The 19,927-nt window shown below is 32.1% G+C and overlaps 1 protein-coding gene and 1 long non-coding RNA gene across 3 annotated transcripts; one reads left to right on the top strand and one right to left on the bottom strand.

Annotated features, from left to right (window-relative positions):
- Positions 1 to 15,923: 15,923 nt before the first annotated feature.
- On the bottom strand, positions 15,924 to 17,198 carry LOC128295447 (uncharacterized). The gene is made up of 2 exons (XR_008285880.1): positions 17,048 to 17,198; positions 15,924 to 16,935 (listed from the first exon to the last, which is right to left on the bottom strand). It is a non-coding gene; the product is annotated as an uncharacterized LOC128295447 (long non-coding RNA).
- Positions 16,246 to 18,320, top strand: LOC108483862 (plasmodesmata-located protein 1). Of its 2 annotated transcripts, XM_017787432.2 has the most exons (3): positions 16,246 to 16,996; positions 17,303 to 17,437; positions 17,916 to 18,320. In XM_017787432.2, the coding sequence occupies exons 1-3, from the start codon at positions 16,246 to 16,248 to the stop codon at positions 17,921 to 17,923; spliced, it is 894 nt and encodes a 297-aa protein (XP_017642921.1). In that variant the 3' UTR covers positions 17,924 to 18,320. The 2 variants fall into 2 exon arrangements, 1 of the variants encoding a protein (XP_017642921.1); XR_008285879.1 differs by lacking the exon at positions 17,916 to 18,320 and having other exon boundaries at positions 16,246 to 17,142; positions 17,303 to 17,424.
- The last annotated feature ends 1,607 nt before the right edge of the window (positions 18,321 to 19,927 follow it).

Below are 19,927 nucleotides of genomic sequence, written 5' to 3'. Positions count from 1 at the left end.
TTCATTTACATAGCTTATTCACTATTTAATACCATTCCTACAAATTTTGGTGATTTTTCACATTCACGTCACTGCAGCTGGCAGCATCTGTTTTTAAGGTAGGTCTTACCTATTTTGTAGTCTCCATGAACCAACTAGTCTTGCCATACATAGGTTCATATATGATCATTTTAACCATACCAATGGCTGATCATGTGACCAACACTCCCATTTCCAATCCATAATCACATCATGACACCATATATATACATACAAACCAAAAATAGTCCAAGTTCATGCCTCCTTTTACGAGCCATTTTCGCATGGCCGTATACATATACATCACCACATTTTAAACCAACAAGGGTAGTCCTATACATGCCATTTCAAAGTTCAAACAAAATTTATACCAAAATAGAGGCGTTGATAGTGTGGATGACTTCGACTTTATTGATCCCGAATCCGATTGCTATCGAGCGAAATCTATAAAACAGAGAGCCAAAGTAACGGGGTAAGCATTTTTATGCTTAGTAAGTCTCAAGGAATATAATCAACTCTAATTACAGCAATACATTCACATAGCCAAATGCATCATTTCATTAATACACATTCTTACTTCACACTTCATCATTATATACTTTCACAAAGTATCAATCAATTCAATAACTGAAATTCATTAGTCGATTGAGCGAATGTTGCTCAAGCATGTCGACTTTCCAATGCACATATAAACGTATCTTATTCTTTGGGCTTCTCGAGTGTACTAATTGAATTTATTACAGCAACCAACACTCACCTCCAGCCCAAGATTCTTCGGAATATAACCGGGTATAAGCATGTGCACAAATGCCTTCGGGTCTTAGCCGGATAGAATGACTTCGCACGAATGCCTTGGTCTTAGCCCAGATATAGCCACTAGCACAATTGCCTTGGTCTTAACCCGGATATAATTTCCAGCATAATTGTCTTCGGGGTTTAGCCCAGATATCATTTCTCATGCACACATACATCAATAATCATTGGACATACATATTTCATTTTCGTTACTAAGGCTCAAACACAATTATAATCATTAGCATAATCGCCTTCGGGACTTAGCCCGGGTATTATTCGGATACTCATACACACATAAATCAATAATCAATACATCCATATTTCATTCCACATAATTCAAGTAAGGTCACTTCTTGAGGACTTACCTCGGATGTTGTCGAACGGCTTTTACGGCTATTCGATCACTTTTTCCTTCCCCTTGTCCAATTGTGGCCCTCTTAGCTCTTGAGCTAATTCAAACAAATTCAATCTATTAAAACCTCATTGTGCTAGTTTATGGCGAATATGACAAGGAGTTTAAATGGTCATATGGCCACTCTTTAGCTTGAATACACAATGGTCATGCACATTTTATACTACATCAAGCAATTCAATACAATTTATTCGAGCATCAAGGAAAAGCTAAGGCCTTCAATAGGCTACCCAAGGCCGAATATTCATGTACATGTTGAGGCCAATTATGCACTTAATACCTCACAAAACAGCATGCATTTTACTAGTTAATGCTTTGCATATTGTTGCTCAAAACTTATAATATAGCATCAAGCACTCATATGTGTGCTAGGCGAATGTGCTTGCAATTTCACATTCATTCTTCAACATCTTCTTCTTTAAACCAACATATTCATCACTTAGTTCACAACCAAACATCATGTGCAAACATATATATACATATATGAGCATGGCGAATTTCAAGGTGTCCATAGCCATCCAAAACACAAATTTTAACTAACATGCAAGAAGCATGAACCATGCTTATGAATGCATCATGGCGAATATGACAATCATGCTCCTTTTCAACTTCAATCATGATTAAACAAAAGAAAACTCAAAATCTTACTCAAGAGTAGACAATCCATCATTGCATGCATCATCATCAAGCTTTACACTTAGCATGCAATGGCTTTATCACCATAACAACTTTGGCCAAATACCATTTCCATGGCATAACAAAGATTTGAGCCATGGCTAACATGCACATCAAATTAGCAACCAAAACATGCATGAAACTCCTAACACAACCTCATACATACCTTAATCTTGATGCAAACTTAGCCAAATCTCCTTCTAGATCTCTTCCAAACAAAAAATGGAGCAAAATCCTCCTTCTTCCTTAGTTTTGGCTCAAAGAAAGGATGAACAAAATTTTTCTTTCTTTCTCTACAACTCACGGCAATGGGGGAATACCACACTCACACACATTTTTTTTTCATTCTTTTCTTACCCATACACCTTTGTTTATTATTTCTCCCTAATGTACCAACAAAACATGTTTCATGACATGTTTTGCCCATCCTCTCTTGCCATGGCGGCCACTTCATGTTGGGGGAAATTTGACATGCAAATCCCTTATTTTTGCATGCATGAGCAACTAGTCATCACACATTTCCCCATCATACTTTCAAAGTTCACTACTAGGTCCTTTCTAGAGAAATTCACATTTATAACACTAAATCGAAACATCAAAAATGTCACACACAAATTAACACATATCATAGGCATCAAAATAAATTTTAAATTATTTTTGTGCCTCAGTTTTGTGGTCCCGAAACCACATCCCGACTAGGGTCAATTTTGGGCTGTCACAAAAAAGCCCTATGGTCAATACTAGGAATGATAATGAAGTTCCTCTCTACCTCCCGGGTTTTACCCCGACAAATATTCAGACACAACTCGAGATGTAGCACGAAGGCAATCTATTACAATCAGGCCCCAACAGTTTCAAGCCGGTGATTCGGCGCCTATAAATTACCAAGCTGGCTCAGGCTCTAATCCAGGGAATAACTCAATTAATCCCATTTCCCCGATCTCGATGAATAAACAGAAAAGACAAGGGTGGAGCTCTCGAAACAATTGAAATACCGATGCAAGTGGTTAGAGAAAAAGTTCAAAGCAGTGGAAAGTGTTGACTATCACTGTGGAATTGATGCTAAGGATTTGAGCTTAGTTCCGGACTTAGTGCTTCCCCCCAAATTCAAAATTCCAGAGTTTGAGAAGTACAAAGGGACTAGCTGTCTCGAAGCTCACATCACCATATTCTGCAGACGAATGGAAGGCTATGTCAATAATGACCAATTATTGATTCACTGTTTCCAAGAAAGTCTGGTTAGGGCAGCATCCAAATGGTACAACCAATTGAGCCGTACCCAGATCAATTCATGGAAAGATCTAGCACAAGCTTTCATGAAGAGAATAGTCACGTGACGAATATGACTCCTGATAGGATCACTTTACAGGGCATGGAAAAGAAACTGAATGAAAGTTTCCGGTATTACGCCCAAAGGTGAAAAGAAGTTGCCATACATGTCCAGCCACATCTCCTAGAAAAAGAGACCATTATGCTATACATCAATACCTTAAAGACTCCATTCATCACTCATATGTTGGGGATCGCCACTAAAAGCTTCTTAGATATAGTGATGACTGGCGAAATGATTGAAAACGCAATAAGGAGCGGCAAGACAGACTCGGGAGAAAGCGCCAAGAGGTCAACCCAAAAAAGAAATGAAAATGAAGTGAATAATATGAGCAAAGGGTATTCCAAATCAGTCACCGTAGGCCAGCCAAAGATAATAACCACCAACCATCAGGCCCTTCCGAGACAAGCAGAAAAGTTACAATTCGCACCTATACCTATGACATATGGAGAGTTGTATCAGAAGCTATTTGATGCACACATGGTGTCCCCTTTCTACTCGGAACCCGTGCAACCTCTGTTCCCAAAATGGTATAATGAAAATGCTCAATGTGAGTACCATGCAGGAATAACGGGACACTCAATCAAAAACTGCACTACATTTAAAAAGTTGGTCGAAAGGTTCATTGAAATAGGAATTGTGAAGTTCAACGATTCCTCAGAACCTAATCGCTCTGACAATGAAGTAAATGTGACATTTAAAAGTGGAGGCAAAAGATTTGCTATGCCTTGAACAAGTCAAAAGCCTAGAAGGAATATCGGGAAATCTGAATGACATATCCGAAGAGGGAACCGGGGAATAAAAGTTGCTAAACTCTTGCATACTTGGAAGTGTTTTGAATAATGGGACTGTGGAAGAGATCCTTGTATTTTTAGAGCTAATCTAGAGTAATATTCAAAACACGCTTGTTGCTTTAAGTCTAGAAGCAATAATAATCCTTTTATGAAATAGGCTTGTGTTCAAAATCTTTATTTCAATAAAATGCATCTTTTTTAGCAAATATTCTTTTATACTTTATATATTCTTTTGTTCTTTGGACTCTCTTTTAAATATGCTTTTATTCTTCGTTCATGATCATACCATACAAATAATTATCCTTAGAATCATTTATTCTTTGAAGTCTGCCTTAGTACCTACAACGGGTCCCAAGATATCGATGACATGAGCGACGCTGTCACTGACTTAAAGTTTCCTTTTGGGTGAGATATGTGTTTAGGGAGATCTTAGGACTTTGAAGATGATAGAGATTGTAACTTATCTCCTGAGTTGTTAAGAATGGTAGAACAAGATGAAAAATAGATCCTACTCTACAAAGGGTCAATGGACATTGCGAGCTTAGGAAAGAGAAAGACAAAGCGAGACATCATTGAGTTATTCAAAGATGTTTTCACATGATCACATCAAGATATGCCTAGGCTACTAAGACGTGAGGATGCTATAGGGTGTTCGAAAAGCACATTATAATGCTTTTTTGATGGCCAGGTTAATCATTAGGTTCGGGTACTACTGGTCCACCATGGAAGGGGATTACATTGGTGATGCCATAAATGTCGAATTTAGGGAGAGAAGATTCATGTGCTTCATTCATTTCGTCACAAATTTTCTCTATGTGGAGCATGGATGTTATTAGGCCAATCTCGTCAAAAACTTCTAGCCGACATTTATTCATCTTTGTCATCGTCGATTACTTCACTAAGATGGTGAAAGTAGCTTCATATGCCAATATTACAAGGTCGACAGTCATCAAACCCCCAAAAAAAAAGAAAAAAAATCAGGTACCGACAAAGATCATGCACAACTGCACAATGTCAAAAGTTTACAGTCTATTCAAAGATCAAATGCCATATCACAGTGTAGCAAAGGCAGCCAAAAAGAAAAACAAAAGTACAAAAAAATAATAATATAAAAAATAAAAAGAGAAAGAGAAAGAAGAATAAAAACAACAAAATAAAATAAAAACAACAAAACAAAGGTCATAGTGAAAAGCGACCGAGACTTGTAAAGATTGGCATAAAGAAGTTACCATTTACCCTTTATACTTATCAAACGTCGGCCAAGACCTTCACCGAGGCAACACATTGTTAATTGGTTTATGGGAGAAAAATGATTTTGGAGACGAGATTCCTTTTCTCCAAGTCTTGTCACAGTTGAAGTTGGAACGGATCCAATCCTGATATGATTAGTTGAATTTGAATAAAGGAGGTTGAAAACTATCTGTCGTGGTCCAATGCACCAGAAATGAATGATGCGGACTTACAACAAAGAGGTTCATCCTAGAGAATTCTACAAGAGGAACCTGACATTGAAGAAGATCCTTCCTATACAAAAAGGACTTCAGAGGAAAGTGGATGCCAAACTAGGAAGGACCTTATGTAGTAAAGAAGGCCTGTTCTGGAGGAGCATTGATATTGACCGAGATGGATGGCAAAGATCTGCCCAAACCGGTAAATTCAAATCCAGTAAAGGAATGTTCTACTTAAGAGGGGAGAGGCCAAGGTAAAAACCCGTAAAGGACACCTTGAGACCAAAAATAATAATAAAAATCAAAAAAATAATAAAAAAATAAATCGAAAAAAAGATAAGAAAGAAAAAGGAGAGGCCAAGGCGGAAACTCGCAAAAGGCACCTTGAGACCAAAGGGGATTTAAGTTGAAAACCTGAAAAGGGCAGCTCAAATTTAGATTAAAATAGGGCATACAGTAGTCTTGCTATGTCTGAATTAACAATGAAGAAGTATGCTACGTCTTGGGGCATCGACAAAGTACTCCGGATCCCCTAAACACAGATTGAGCTCAAAATAGTCCTCAAGAAGTTGGTACAGAGAAGTTCAAGCTGCGATATCTGGGGCACCTAATTTTCCATTTTACCCATTTTAAATTTGCTATCTTTAATTACCTTATTCTTTTCAAGATACGTCCTAATAAATTTCCTTCTTAATTGCATTTGCTATCTTTGATTGCTTCAAGCTATACTCCTAAGTAATTTCCTTCCTATCTATTGTTATGATCTTTTTCAAACATTTTGCATTGAAATAACGATTAGTGAACTAATAATACTTCATAAAAGGAGTTTCGCATATTAATTTGGAAGCTTCTAAATAATACAAGAACCTGAAACAGGACTATTATTTAGAACTCACCAAGCCTAAGGGTTGGAAATATTGGAGAAAAATGATTATCTCTTTGGACTTTTTATTGGTGGAAAAAAAGACAATACATTTCGTCGGTGATACAATCTCAACAAATAACGAGCAATGTCAACTCAAATGTAAAAAAAGGATCATTCTTGGGAAAAGAAAAATGATACTCTACAATTATGTAAATATCAGACATATACATCTGGTCATTACACCCAGGGAATGGTGTAATAGATCAAATTGATTGAAGATGATACAAATCCTATACCTCTGAGTTGCAGTAGGATGGATAGAAAAAACCAAATGTTATTCCCCTGATGTTGCAGTGGGAGGTACAAACTTTATGTCCCAAAAGGTACAGTGGAAGGGACTCTGAAATTACAGCAGGGCAAGCTTGCTGAGCAGAATGTGATTGTTTCTTTGGGTTTTCTATTAAAGAATACCAGTCGAACAAGATGGCAGCATAATACATTAGGGATAATACCCTGATGAACAACGAGCGATGATACCTTAAGCATTTAAAAAAAAAAGGATCATTCTCATTTCTGCATTCATATGTCATTTATAACACATCTAGTTAAGGGCATTTGATTCATTTCGATCATAGCACTCTAATCATTTGGTATAAGCATAGGTACATAAAACCAATTTTACAGATCATGTCCTAAGAGGACAGTGTAGCAACATCAGTGAATTCACAGATCTTATCTCTATGAAGTTGCAGTGCAAAACGGCGAATCTTATCTTCCCGAGGTAGCAGGGGAGTAGATTTTAGCCACCAGCCTTATTTCCCTGAGGTAGCAAAGGAGTAGGCTGAAGATTGTAGTCTTATCTTTTTGAGGTAGCAAGGGAGTAGACTAAAGATTGAAGATCTTATCTCTCTGAGATAGCAGTGGAGTAGATCGAATACGACAAATCTTATCTTCCCGAGGTAGCAGAGGAGCAGATTTTAGCCACCAGCCTTATTTCCCTGAGGTAGCAAGGGAGTAGGCTAAAGATTGCAGTCTTATCTTTCTGAGGTAGCAAAGGAACAGACTGAAGATTGAAGATCTTGTATTCCTGAGCAGCAATAGAGCAGGCTACGGATTGTAGATCTTATCTTCATGAGGTAGCAATAGAGCAGATCGAAGATGGCGAATCTTATCTCCATGAGGTAGCAATGGAGCAGATTTAAGCCACCAGCCTTATCTCCCTGAAGTTGCAGTGAAGCAGGTCGAAATTACAAACCTTATCTCCCTGAAGTTGCATTGGAGCAGACTGAAGATAGCAAATCTTATTTCCCTGAAGATGCAGTGGAACAGATTGAAGCTATAAATAAACAGATCTTATCTCTCTGAATTGCAGTAGAGCAGATCATAGCAAACTTTATCTTCCTGAAGTTGCAGTGGAGCAGGTTGAAGTAACAGGTCTTATCTTCTTGAGGTAGCAGGGAAGCAGATTTAAGCCACCAGCCTTATCTCCCTGAAATTACAGTGGAGCAAGTTGACATTGCCAATCCTTATCTCCCTAAAGTTGTAGTGGAGCAAGAAAATAAACGAGTCTTATCTCTCTGAAGTTGTAGTGGAGCAAGTTGAAGTCACGAACCTTATCTCCCTGAAGTTGTAGTGGAGCAGGTTGAAATTATCAATTCTTATCTCCTTGAAGTTTCAGCGGAATAGATCGAAGCTACAAATCTCTTTTCCCTGAAATTACATTGGAGGGATCGAAGCACCAATTTCTATACCTCTGAAGATACAGTGGATTGGAATGAGGTTGCGTGAAGAGGAAGAAAAGAAGCGCCGAGACTCAGTAGGTCCAGGCAAAATTGGTCCTTTTATAGTCTTTGCTCCATTCTTGTTACACAACAATGAGTAAAGAGGGGAAGCTGTAATAGGCCAATTTTGGCCTAGGCCGAAAAAAAAATAACCGAATAAATAAAGCCAAAGATGTAATCGGTTGAAAACAAGCCAAAAATGGTCAAATTAAAATACAATCATTAAATTGGGGCCAAATCAAAAAGATGGAGAAAGCCAAGGAGTCATCAAATTTTGTTGACTTTGTAAAAAGCCAAAAATAGGAAGATAATTATTTGTTTTTGTTTTTATTTATTTATTTTTATTTCATTTCATTTTATTTTAATTTATTAAATTAATTAGGCTATTTTTAGTAAACCGCATGTATATAAACAGAGGTATTTTATTTTTTGAAAGAATGATTTTTGTATTCCTACTTCAATTTGGAATTGGATTATTCTCTCTTTTCCTATTTCCATTGGAATTGAATTATTTTATTTTCTCTTTCAATTTGACGTAGGAATTTTGTCCATTTCATTTCAATTTCTTTGTTTTTTCTAAATTCGTCCAATTACTTTTAGCCCTTCCGCTTTTTTATTGTTTTGCAATTAAGTTTTTATTATTTTTAATTTTGGCACTAAATTTTATTTTGACTGCATTTTGGTCCTCCTTGAAGCTGTGCATTTTGGAGGGTGCAGATTATTTCCCTTTTGGTCCCTCCTTGTTATTCGCACGTTCAAATTGGTCCATTGCCTTTTATTTCTTTTTTATTTGCCCCAAAATTTTGCTTTAAGGTTCGATTTGATCCTTTTTTTATTTTCGTTATTTTATTATCAAATTGACTAATTTAATATATTATTGCTATTATTATTATGTTTCTATTGTTATTCTAATACTATTATTATTTATCTAATTTTTATTTATCTATTTATATTTCTACTATTATTATATTTCTATTTATTATATTTCTATTTGTATTTATATACTAATATTATTTTCATTATTAGTTTTCTTATATATGTTTTTTACTCTTGTTATTAACATTTTATTTATTTATATTGTGTTGTTATTTATTTATTTATGTCCTCTTATATATGATTTTAAAACTTTTATTATTATTATTATTATTATTATTATTATTATTATTATTATTATTATTATTATTATATTTCTATTTATATATATGTATCAATATCATTATTTTATTTTATTTTTTATATATTATTATTATCATTATTATTATTATTACTATTAGTACTATTATTATTTTCTATTCTTATTTTTATATTTATTTATAGTTTATTTATTCACAAATTGCTCCTTATTTTTATTTTATATTTTAATTTACTCTTCTATTTTCAATATTTTACAAACTACTTTCTTTAATATCTGTTTTATATCTATCTATGTATTCACTAGTCCTTATTGTACCATAAAATCGGTTTTATCTTGTTCAATGCCTATTTTATTTTTGTTATCATTGAAATTATTTGTTGTTTATTTTATCCTATTTCCCTTTGATTGTTCGTGTTGGTATTAAAGTGATAGTATGTGGTTATTGCATTATGTATACTAGGATTTGTTAGTATTTCCATATTATAGACATTCATTAACATAACATTTTACTCGTACATTATTATTTCATGTTCATATTGCCATTTTAGTTTGTTTCGTTCAAATCATATCGAGAATTAGGTCCCAACGTATTTATTCATAATGTGTCGTTTTATTATACTTCAAACAAAATAAATACACATCGTTTTAAATTTCATATTTGCTATTATTTCATAAAAAGAAAATTTTTAAAATAAGGCAATGTTCCGTATTTGAAAACTCGAGAGATCGTGTCCTAACATACTGGGTTTTGATTTTTCTCGTTTGACCCAAATGACCGAATATCCTTTTAAATTAAAATGCATGAGTTTTGAAAATCAAAAGACAAGCTTATTCTCGAAGGTTTAAAATGTCGTGTCCTAACATACTGGATGTGCATTTTATTACTTCGGGACAAGAAGGTCTTTAGCATCCGCTTCGATTTATCCAAACATTTTTTGTAAAATTAACGTTAATAAAAAAGAGAGGATCGTATTTTAAATTCTTTTTGAATTTTCAACTTTCGATATTAAGACATTAATTAATCAATTAGGTATCAATTTTTGGCATTACGAGGGTGCTAATCCTTCCTCATGCATAACCGACTCCCAAACCCGTTTTCTCGAATTTCGTAGACCAAAACTATTGTTTTAGCAAATCAAAACGTTTATTAAAACAATCAATCACAAGGTGACCCGATCACACCTCATAAAAAAGGATTGATGGCGACTCCAATTTTTGTTTTCAAAACAGAAGTCGACCCTTTTTTCTTTTCAAAAAAATGGTTTCGACAAATATCATCGAAATAGAGCTCACTAAGAAAAAGAAAAAAAAACTTATCTTAAATCAAACTTAAAATTTAAAAGCGAAACTTAAGCTTAACTTTGAATCTCAATTTTTAATCAAATTCCAGCTTCTTACATGTACAAACAGGCACAAATATAAGTGTGTGTACGTATATAGTTTTTGACCTAAAGATTATAAAAACGTGGAAGCTAGAAAATTTGTGTGGAGTTTAGTGCAAGAATTGAAATACAATCATTTTTCGCCTCTTTTGGGATTAAGGAATAAGAAAGGAGATCTATATTTTCTTTTCTTTTCTTTTTTGTTTTTTTTCTTGTTAAATATAACATAATAATAAATTTAGCTTCTAACATTTACTTTTTTTATCCTTTTGGTGTTCAACTTTCAAATTTTAGTTAAATTATTTTGTATGAAAATATTAATTGAACAATTAAAATTTTAACAATGTTGACATGGTAACCCACGATACTTCATTACTAATGTGGACAATTTTTTTAAAAAAGATAGGAAATTTTGAATTTATGATTTTTCAATATTTTACATGTATATTATTATTTTACGAAGTACATATGTAGGTTGCCACATCAACACCTTTAAAATTTTAATGCCTCAATCAATTTTTCTATAAAAGAAAAAAAAATTAATTATGATCAAAGTCATGAAAGGGATTAACGTAAGCGATTAAATTTGTTATTATACCTTTATAAAACACAAAACTTTGACACTAAACTCTCTCAAGGTGTTTATTCGATAGAAGGAACTCTCAAGTGCTTGAGAAAACTAGTGAGAGCTTGCCTCTATTTATAGAAGAAAGAATGAGCATAAAAAAGTTTTGGTTAAAGGGTAAAAAAAAATCCTTAGTAAAAAAATAGAAAATAAGTTAAACCCTTATAGAAAGTATGAACATAATTAAGTCTTCAGTGATCTCAAAAAATCAATTGGTCTCATTCGTTAAGGAACACCATCATTAACCGGTTTGACTGCTAATGGCTGTTGATGTGACAAAAAAAAAAAAAAAAGAAACGAAAAACTAGCACCTAACATGACATGTGGAGAAGTATGCTGACATGAAAACTACTAGATTTGTCTAAGGGTTGAACTACCAACCCAAATTTGAAGGTCCACTTGAAATTTGAGAGGGATTGGGCAAAACAAATTAGTCCCGTTTAAAATATAAAACGGGTCTAGGCTCAACATTCAAGACCCAAGCTCGCCTCAACCTGTTTCTAAGTTTGTAATATATTATATTATGTTATTTTTTATATATTATGTAACTTATGTCACATAAAATTAAATTTATAGTAATAATAATACTATAATGTAAACATATTAAAAACATTAAGTTGTATACATATAAAATTTTAATAAATGAAAAGTATATAAAATTATTAAATATTAAATTAATATATATATAAATATTTTAAAAAATAAAAAATAATATGAGCATGTCAAAATTGGACTTGGGTTAGTCATTTATATATAAGTAGATTTGGACAGAATTTTAGGCTTATATTTCAGATCAAGCCAGATTTGGCAAGTATAAAATGTGTTAATATCATGATAACCTCAACTTAGATCTAACCTAACCCATGAATCTCTAAATGCCACATCCTAAAGAATTTTAAAATAAAAATAAAAATCTTAAAACAATAAAAATCTAAAACAAAGTTTTAAATTTTACTAAAAATTGCACGTCCATAATGAATTGGACAAATTAGTGTCCAAGTTCATTTGAATTTCAATATTTATTTGTCTAAATTCATTTTGAACAAACATAAAATTATAAAAAAATTATAAAAATTATTAATTATTAATTATTAATTATTAGTTATTAAAAATTCTAAATATATAAATATATAATTATATGTTGTGAATATAATATGGTGCAAAATAAAATAACAAATGATTATATATATATATATGCTAAAATATGGTGGAATGAACTTTTATAATTTCACCCTTTTAACCTTTAACCTAATATTTTATTATATCTCAATCATAATAAAATAAATATGCTCCCAAATTACAGTTCAAATAGAAAAAAAATGTTTTTTTTCATGTACCAAAAGCCTCCAAATAACTAAAATCAACATTAAGTCTACATCAAGTACTCAAATACCAAACCTCAAATCATAAATACATGCCATAAGATTATATTTATTTATGAAAATAAATAATCTAAATTTCAACATCAGTCTTGTTATTTGTTTTATATTTTCTTTCATTTTTCACTTTTGGTTATGAAAGGAATTATAGAATCACTTATCATATTCACATCTAAGATTATATCTTTCAATTTACTATAGACTGTTGCATTCACTTCAAATAATGGAGTAGATCCAATAAGATGAGCTTTATGATTTTTCATTTAATAGCTTGTTATTTTTTTAAACACAAGTAAACATGATATTAATTCAAAATATATCTTAAAACTTTCTTCAGGATATTGCTATCGGAAGTTATACTTACAATTTTAAAATCTTGTAAGTTCAGGTGCATCCAATCATAATGAATTTTAGATAAAATTATCATATTTTGATCATCTTTTTTAAAATTATTTCATAATTCAAGTGGATACAACACGTCCAGATATTCTACTTTCAATCCTACATGAGATGACGACAAAGAAAGATCATGAGATAAACATGGCCAATTCAATTTTTCATATAAGACTTATCAAAATTATCATTTTAACATGTATATCTACAAAGTTAGAAATACTATAATTTATCTAGATAATATAATAGGATTTCATTATTTATATATATATATATATCAATCCATAAATTAAAAAATTCAAAAACCACAAAATTTTTATACAGCTAAATATTAGCAATCATAACATAAATCACATCAAATTATAATAATAAGAGTGGTGGTAATTATTATTCAAGATAATAAAATTGCATGACTATTTTCTTCAATATAACCCAATATTAATTCAATAGTCAAATATTTAATTATCCAAATATCATTCATAATAACCCAATCTTTCTCTATCCTTTTCAAAACTAAAACATGTAGATAATTTAACGAGATTTAGAAACATACCAAGTATGAATTTGATTAGCTGCGACATAAAAAATGGCATGGTGGAATGGTTAAAGACATGAGATGTGAGTTGGAGTTTTCCTTTGGCAATTTTCTAAATTCTCTTTCTTCTTTTCTTTTGTTGAGGTTGCAAGTTTGATTCCCATTTAACCTTTACTTTTCTTTGGTGATTTCATCAGCATTTTTTCTTTACAATATTTTCTCAAACAAATCTTTCTAACATCCTTAAAAACATTAAAAAACAAAACAAATTATACTGAATTAACTAAAATATTTAATTAAACAAATTTCCTCAAAAACTCATCATTAGAGATCTATACGATGTTACTCCAAAGTCTATATTATAAACATAATAAATATGAATGAGATCATCTTTTACTCTTAATAGACATCAAACTTCTTATTCTACTCGACTCCACTTATAATAATAAAAGTATGTAAATATTATTTTTTTAAAATTAGAAAATTTATTAAAATTTGTATAAATCACTTGCAGATAAAAATAAAAAAAAGCAAAGAAAATGGTTACATCACATCTTCCTTCAATGGCAATGCTCTCTATTTCGGTTTAGTTAGTGAGGCAGGTTAGCTGGCTTCAACCTTGATTTAATCTGTTTTGTCACTAGGTTTTTAATTTTGAATTTCAAACTTGAACTAACAAAAAAGATCTACTTATTTTTTATAATGTTTAAAAAGAGAACACACATGTCATCGGGGTCTCTAGCAATATTCCTCGCGTTCCAATTTAATTTGAGGTACCTAAATCGGGTCCTTCAAACAACATTTACGCAAGAATTAATAACAATTTTCAAGAAAAATCAAATTTTGAAAGATTTAGGTAATATTCATAAAAAATCATTTAATCGATCTTAAAATTAATGTGAATAAAAATTTTACAAGAATTTTAAGATTTAAACATCGAGATTGGAATGTTCTTGCCGGTTCTTGGCAATGATCGAAAAATGTTTCTAATTGCAATTAGGAATCCGGTTGAAAAACGAGTTAAAATCAGGAATAGATTTGATTCGGGAAGCAAAAATAATTTTCAATAACAAAATAATGTGAAATATGATGAAAAAGAAAAGGGAGAAAAAAAAAGATGAAGATGTAGAGGAAAGAGGGAGAAATTCTAATTTAGAATAGAAAATAAAAAAAAAAAATTCCTAATGTAAATAGGAAAAGGGGACTAAATAGTTGGGTTCTCAATATTTAAGGGGTAGCAGGGTAATTTCTCTATTCTATCGAAAAAAAAAAGGGAAACAGGGGAAGAATGGGATGGCTCCAACTGGGTATGTAAAGGGAAAGTAGCTACTTAACCATTTGGGCTGCTGTGTATTCTTGTTAAGTTTTTATATCATTTAATATTTATTTAAGGGTTGTTTTCATCCTAATTTGCTGAGAATGAGAAAGTAAAGAAACGGGAGAGGAGTGGATAAAGCATAGGACCTTTAGACAGTGTAAGGTTATTTCTTGATTATTTATTTTTATTAACCCCGTTTTACAAGAAGAATAACTCTTATTCAAATCGAGTCAAAATAAGTCTTTTTCAAGAAAAACTCTTCTTTAAGAACAAGTCATGCTCCAAAAGAGTAATAGTAAAAATAACCTCAGAATATAATAGGATTCTTAGATTGTTCCGTCAATTCTCTAATCTTACCAAATATCTATATAAAGGCCTTCCTTTTGTAACACATGTCTTTGCTCTTATTTTATTTTTAGTATTTTTAACTATCATGCTTAAATTTTAATTTTGGTCCTCTATTTTTAATTATATAAAGACGATTAGATTTCAGTTTTGGCCCCTATATTATGCTCAATTTTAAGATTTGATCTTTATACTTCAATGTTTTTACATAATTGGGTACCTTAGTATTTTATAATGTCAATAGTTAGTCTAAATATTTTATTCTAATTAAATGTTGACGTAAATATAAAGAATTATTAACATCGTTAAAATTTTTGTTAAATTCAAATCCTTTACAATGCCATTATTTTGTGACATGATTATCGAGTAAATATTTTTAAAAAATTAGAAGGTTACATCAACAAATTTTAATTTGTGAGATGATTATCGAGTAAGTATTTAAAAAATTAGAACTTCGCATCAACAATTTTTAACGGTATTAATAATTGGACTTACTTTTTTAAGTTCAAAAATAGAGGGACTAAATTATTAAAATTAAAATAAGGGAATTAAATTTCAAATATATACAGAGCACATATTGTAACATTTAAATTATTTAATCCAAAAATAATTAAACTATACTAGTATTATATAATTTCAATGCAATCAAACCATAAAATGGAAATCTAAACCCAGAAACCAACCTGAAGGCTGTTGTATTATGAAATAATAATGTATTTATGAAATTAAGAGGAAAAATTCAATTTCAAATGTCTCCGTCAAACAATTATTAATCCATCTTCTATCTTTAAAGTTAAGCACTTAAGGATTTGAAGAAAGCAAAGGAAGATTACAAAGAAATAAAGCAACTTCCCAAAGAAATAAAGGTAAGCGTTCGGACTGAAGGCCATATATAGCAACAGCGCTCTTGTTTCCAGCTAAAACCCAAATCTCGAAGCTCCCATACAAGCCCTCTTTTTACAACCATCACTTCCATGTTGTGACAGAGAAGAAAATAAAACAATCCATTTCTCCAATGGGTTTGCCTAGAAAATCCCCTTCTTTGCTCTCTGTATCTTTGGTTTCAATCACAATCTTTTTGGGGTCCTTTCCTTTTGTTGCTACAGCTGCAGATTATACTAACTTGGTGTTTAAGGGCTGCGCTGACCAGAAATTTCAAGACCCATCTGGGCTTTACTTACAGAACCTCAAAAATCTAATGCAAGATTTGGTTTCACAATCATCACAGAGAACTTTCTCCACCGCAGCCTCTGGTGAAGACCCTAATGCAATCAATGGACTTTATCAATGCAGAGGGGACCTATCGACAAGCCAGTGTTACAGCTGTGTGAGCAAGATCCCGAAAATAAGTGATAAAGTTTGTGGGAAAGCAGTAGCAGCCAGGGTCCAGCTGAGTGGATGTTACTTAAGGTACGAGATATCTGGGTTCAAACAGGTTCCAGAAACAGAGTTTTTGTACAAGGTATGTGGGTCGTCATCAAGTGGAAGAACGGAGTTTGAGAAGAGAAGAGAGACGGCTTTCAACATGGCGGAAGAAGGGGTGAAAAGTGGTAGCAGCTTGTTTTACACTGGGGATTATCAATCTGTTTATGTGCTAGCTCAGTGCCAGGGTGATATGGGTACAGCCAACTGTGGGGATTGCGTGAAAACTGCTTTTGAGACGGCAAAAAATGATTGTGGCGACTCTGTTTCAGCACAGCTTTATCTGCACAAATGCTACATTAGTTATAGCTACTATCCCAATGGAATTCCAACTATATCTTCAGGTAAAGCTGGAGAGAAGACAAAATAAATCATCCTATCTACTAATTAATTACCTGTTTAAAAGCCTGAAGATCAATGGCCTCACCAGTTTTGTTTTTCTCTCCAAAGCTAAACTAAGAGACTTCAAATAATGAAGGGATAAAGACAGGTGGATTTTCTTGGTTGTTTTATTATTATGGGACCCTGTGAACTGTGGGGATAGCCTTCTAGGGGTCACTTGTATGATTTATTGTCCTTTTAATTATGTTAGTATGGTATCGTATAGGTTCCTTACTTACCAAATAGGGGGGTTTGAATGATTGGTGTAGGGACCGGAGAGACGAGGCAACGTACACAAAAGACCGTGGCAATCGCAGTTGGGGGAGTCGCAGGTTTGGGGTTTCTTGTCGTTTGTTTGATGTTCCTTAAATCAGTGGCGAATAAACGAAGTAAGAAACATGAAGGTTAGATTTGCTTCTCTTAACTCCATAAATAACCATTCATTTTTGAAAGATTTAGGTAAAATTATCGTAAAGGTCCCTATATTAAGAATTAAATTATATTTTATCTCTTCTACTAAAAATAGATAAATTAGTCCATATATATATATATATATATATATATATATATATATATATATCTTAAATCAAAGAAAAACCTGGTCATTCTGCTAAAAATTTTATCTATTTTGTTATAAAAAAGGGTCCTGTAAACATATCATTGTTTGGTGATTCTATCAATTATGCTAATTTTAACGGTATAAACTAATAAAATTTTTAACAAAAAAAGATTAATTTACTCTTTAATTTAATGTACGGGATTAATTTATCAAATTTTAAATAGAAAAGTAAAATTTCAATCTAACTCTTAATGTAAAAATCTCTATAATACTTTTATCGAAAAATTATTATATTATGTTCTAAGAGATGATTGTCTATGCAGGCTATTGAGAGGCTCCTGAAAGATGGAGAATGGGTGGCTACAAAATACTAGAAAACTAAAAAAAAGGGAGGAGCTTTTACCAAAGTTGGAGCCTTTGAGGAGTCCCCACAGATGATACTCAATTACTAACCTTTAACTTGAGAGCTTATTTTGTAATTTATAAAAGAAGAAAAAAAAGAGACAGGGCTAATAGTGACTAAACCCCTCCCCACCCCCCAAAAAAAAAAAAAATTTCACTTTTAAGTGTGAATCCCCTTGGCTTTTATCATTGTATTTACACAAATATATTGGGGGAAATGCTGTTGTTTAAACTACAATTTTACTTGTTTTTATCACTGTCAAAGGATTACTCTTTTTCCTTTTTCATAAAAGGTATGAGTGGAAGTTTTAAGAGTTCAATTTTAAGTTTAATGTTAATTATTACTTTAAGGATAAATTATGCCTAAAGTTATTAAACTATTAATAAATTTATATTTTGATCACTCTAACTTCAAAAGGTTACAAAATAGTCATTGGATTATTCGAAAATTTTCATTCAAGTCATTGAACTGTTTAAAATCGTTATTGTATAACATTTTCTATTCGCATTATCTACACCAATTTAAAACTCACATTTCCCTTTTCCCTTTTTTTTAAAATTCATTTTTTTTCAAAAAAACACTTTTAAACATAGGAATATATAAATTAAAATCTAAATAGTTTCTTTTTCTTATATTAACCGTGTGGATTATAGCAATTAGAGAAGTACAAATTGGAAACGATTCAAATGGTTTACACAATAGTCAATACATTTTAATAGCTGTCTAGCAAAGGGGTATTTGTTTAAACATTTTTCTTAAGCAAATCCACAATCTTGGATTACTACTTTACAGTCCCATTGTGAAAATGATTGCAAAAAGTGAACACTCCAACATATAGCAGCTTTTTTAGGTACCTAACATTAATTAATATACAAGGAAAACAAAATCTATTTCATATTTACAATCAATCACCTTACAATTTTCAACATCAATTATCTAATGTTAACATTATTCACCATCCAACTCTCTGTTTTTTTTTTTTTCCTTTTTTGGATAGAACATCCAACACTGTGCTTGTTTAACCTTTTTATTTCTTTTTTTCAAAAGAAACATCCTAATTTACAAATTTTAAAAAATTATAAGTACTGAAATTCCAATAAGTTTGTTGAACTATTTTTTATTGATATTTTACCTTTTCTTTGGTGGGTTAGCTCCATTTTGAGTCGCAATCATTGAAAATGAAAAAAAAAAATTAAAGTAGTAGGCACAGCATAAATATTTTACTTTATCTTAGTTGTTAAGGCAACTCTTCAACTGATTGCCAACAGCTAGCTGTTGTATCCTTAACTATATTCATCAAATAACTGTGCTAACATATGCCCCAGATACATATCATTGCCATAGCCATCCTTTTTCTGATTTTCTGGTCTCAAATGGCCACAACAATTTCCATCAAGCGTAAAAGGCATAGCCTAGTGCAGTACGGTGGAGTTTTTTTTTTTTTTTTTTTTCCTCCCATCAGTCCCATAGATGCCTTCAACATCGACAATATCGAATACTTCCTCTCCCCACCAAATCTTAAAAAGCAAACAAATTATCTTCACTAGTTTTCATTAGGGCCGACCTCTCTTAACTTTCCATCAAACAGGCTAGTCACCATGAGATGAAATTACCTCACCTTTTAAGGGACAACGCTGATAGTTATAAGAATCAATCCATGTCAAAATAAAACCCCGTTTATTATGTAAGATTTGGATCATTCATCTTGTCATCTGGATATGTTGCTTCATCAGTTCTTCCAACCGATGCAGTCCTGCCAGTTTGGCTAAATTCACTTCACGAACCTAATTTCTAGTTACAAAGAAGCTAACCAAGTAGCAGATGCCCTGGTAACATGAGTAGCCGAGTATCAAGAGCTTACAAGTTTTTTTTCCATTAACTCCTGCTTTTGTTTTGCCCCCTAGGTAGAACTAAACTAGGAAGGTTAGCGAA

Source organism: Gossypium arboreum, chromosome 7 (assembly GCF_025698485.1).
Source record: "Gossypium arboreum isolate Shixiya-1 chromosome 7, ASM2569848v2, whole genome shotgun sequence".
Taxonomy (NCBI): Eukaryota; Viridiplantae; Streptophyta; class Magnoliopsida; order Malvales; family Malvaceae; genus Gossypium; species Gossypium arboreum.
This window is presented reverse-complemented; position numbering and strand designations above follow the sequence as displayed.

Coding starts and splice junctions, on each gene's coding strand:
- LOC108483862 (XM_017787432.2), top strand. CDS start 16,246: ATGGGTTTGCCTAGAAAATCCCCTTCTTTGCTCTCTGTATCTTTGGTT. Junction 16,997..17,302: donor AATTCCAACTATATCTTCAG/GTAAAGCTGGAG, acceptor TGATTGGTGTAG/GGACCGGAGAGACGAGGCAA.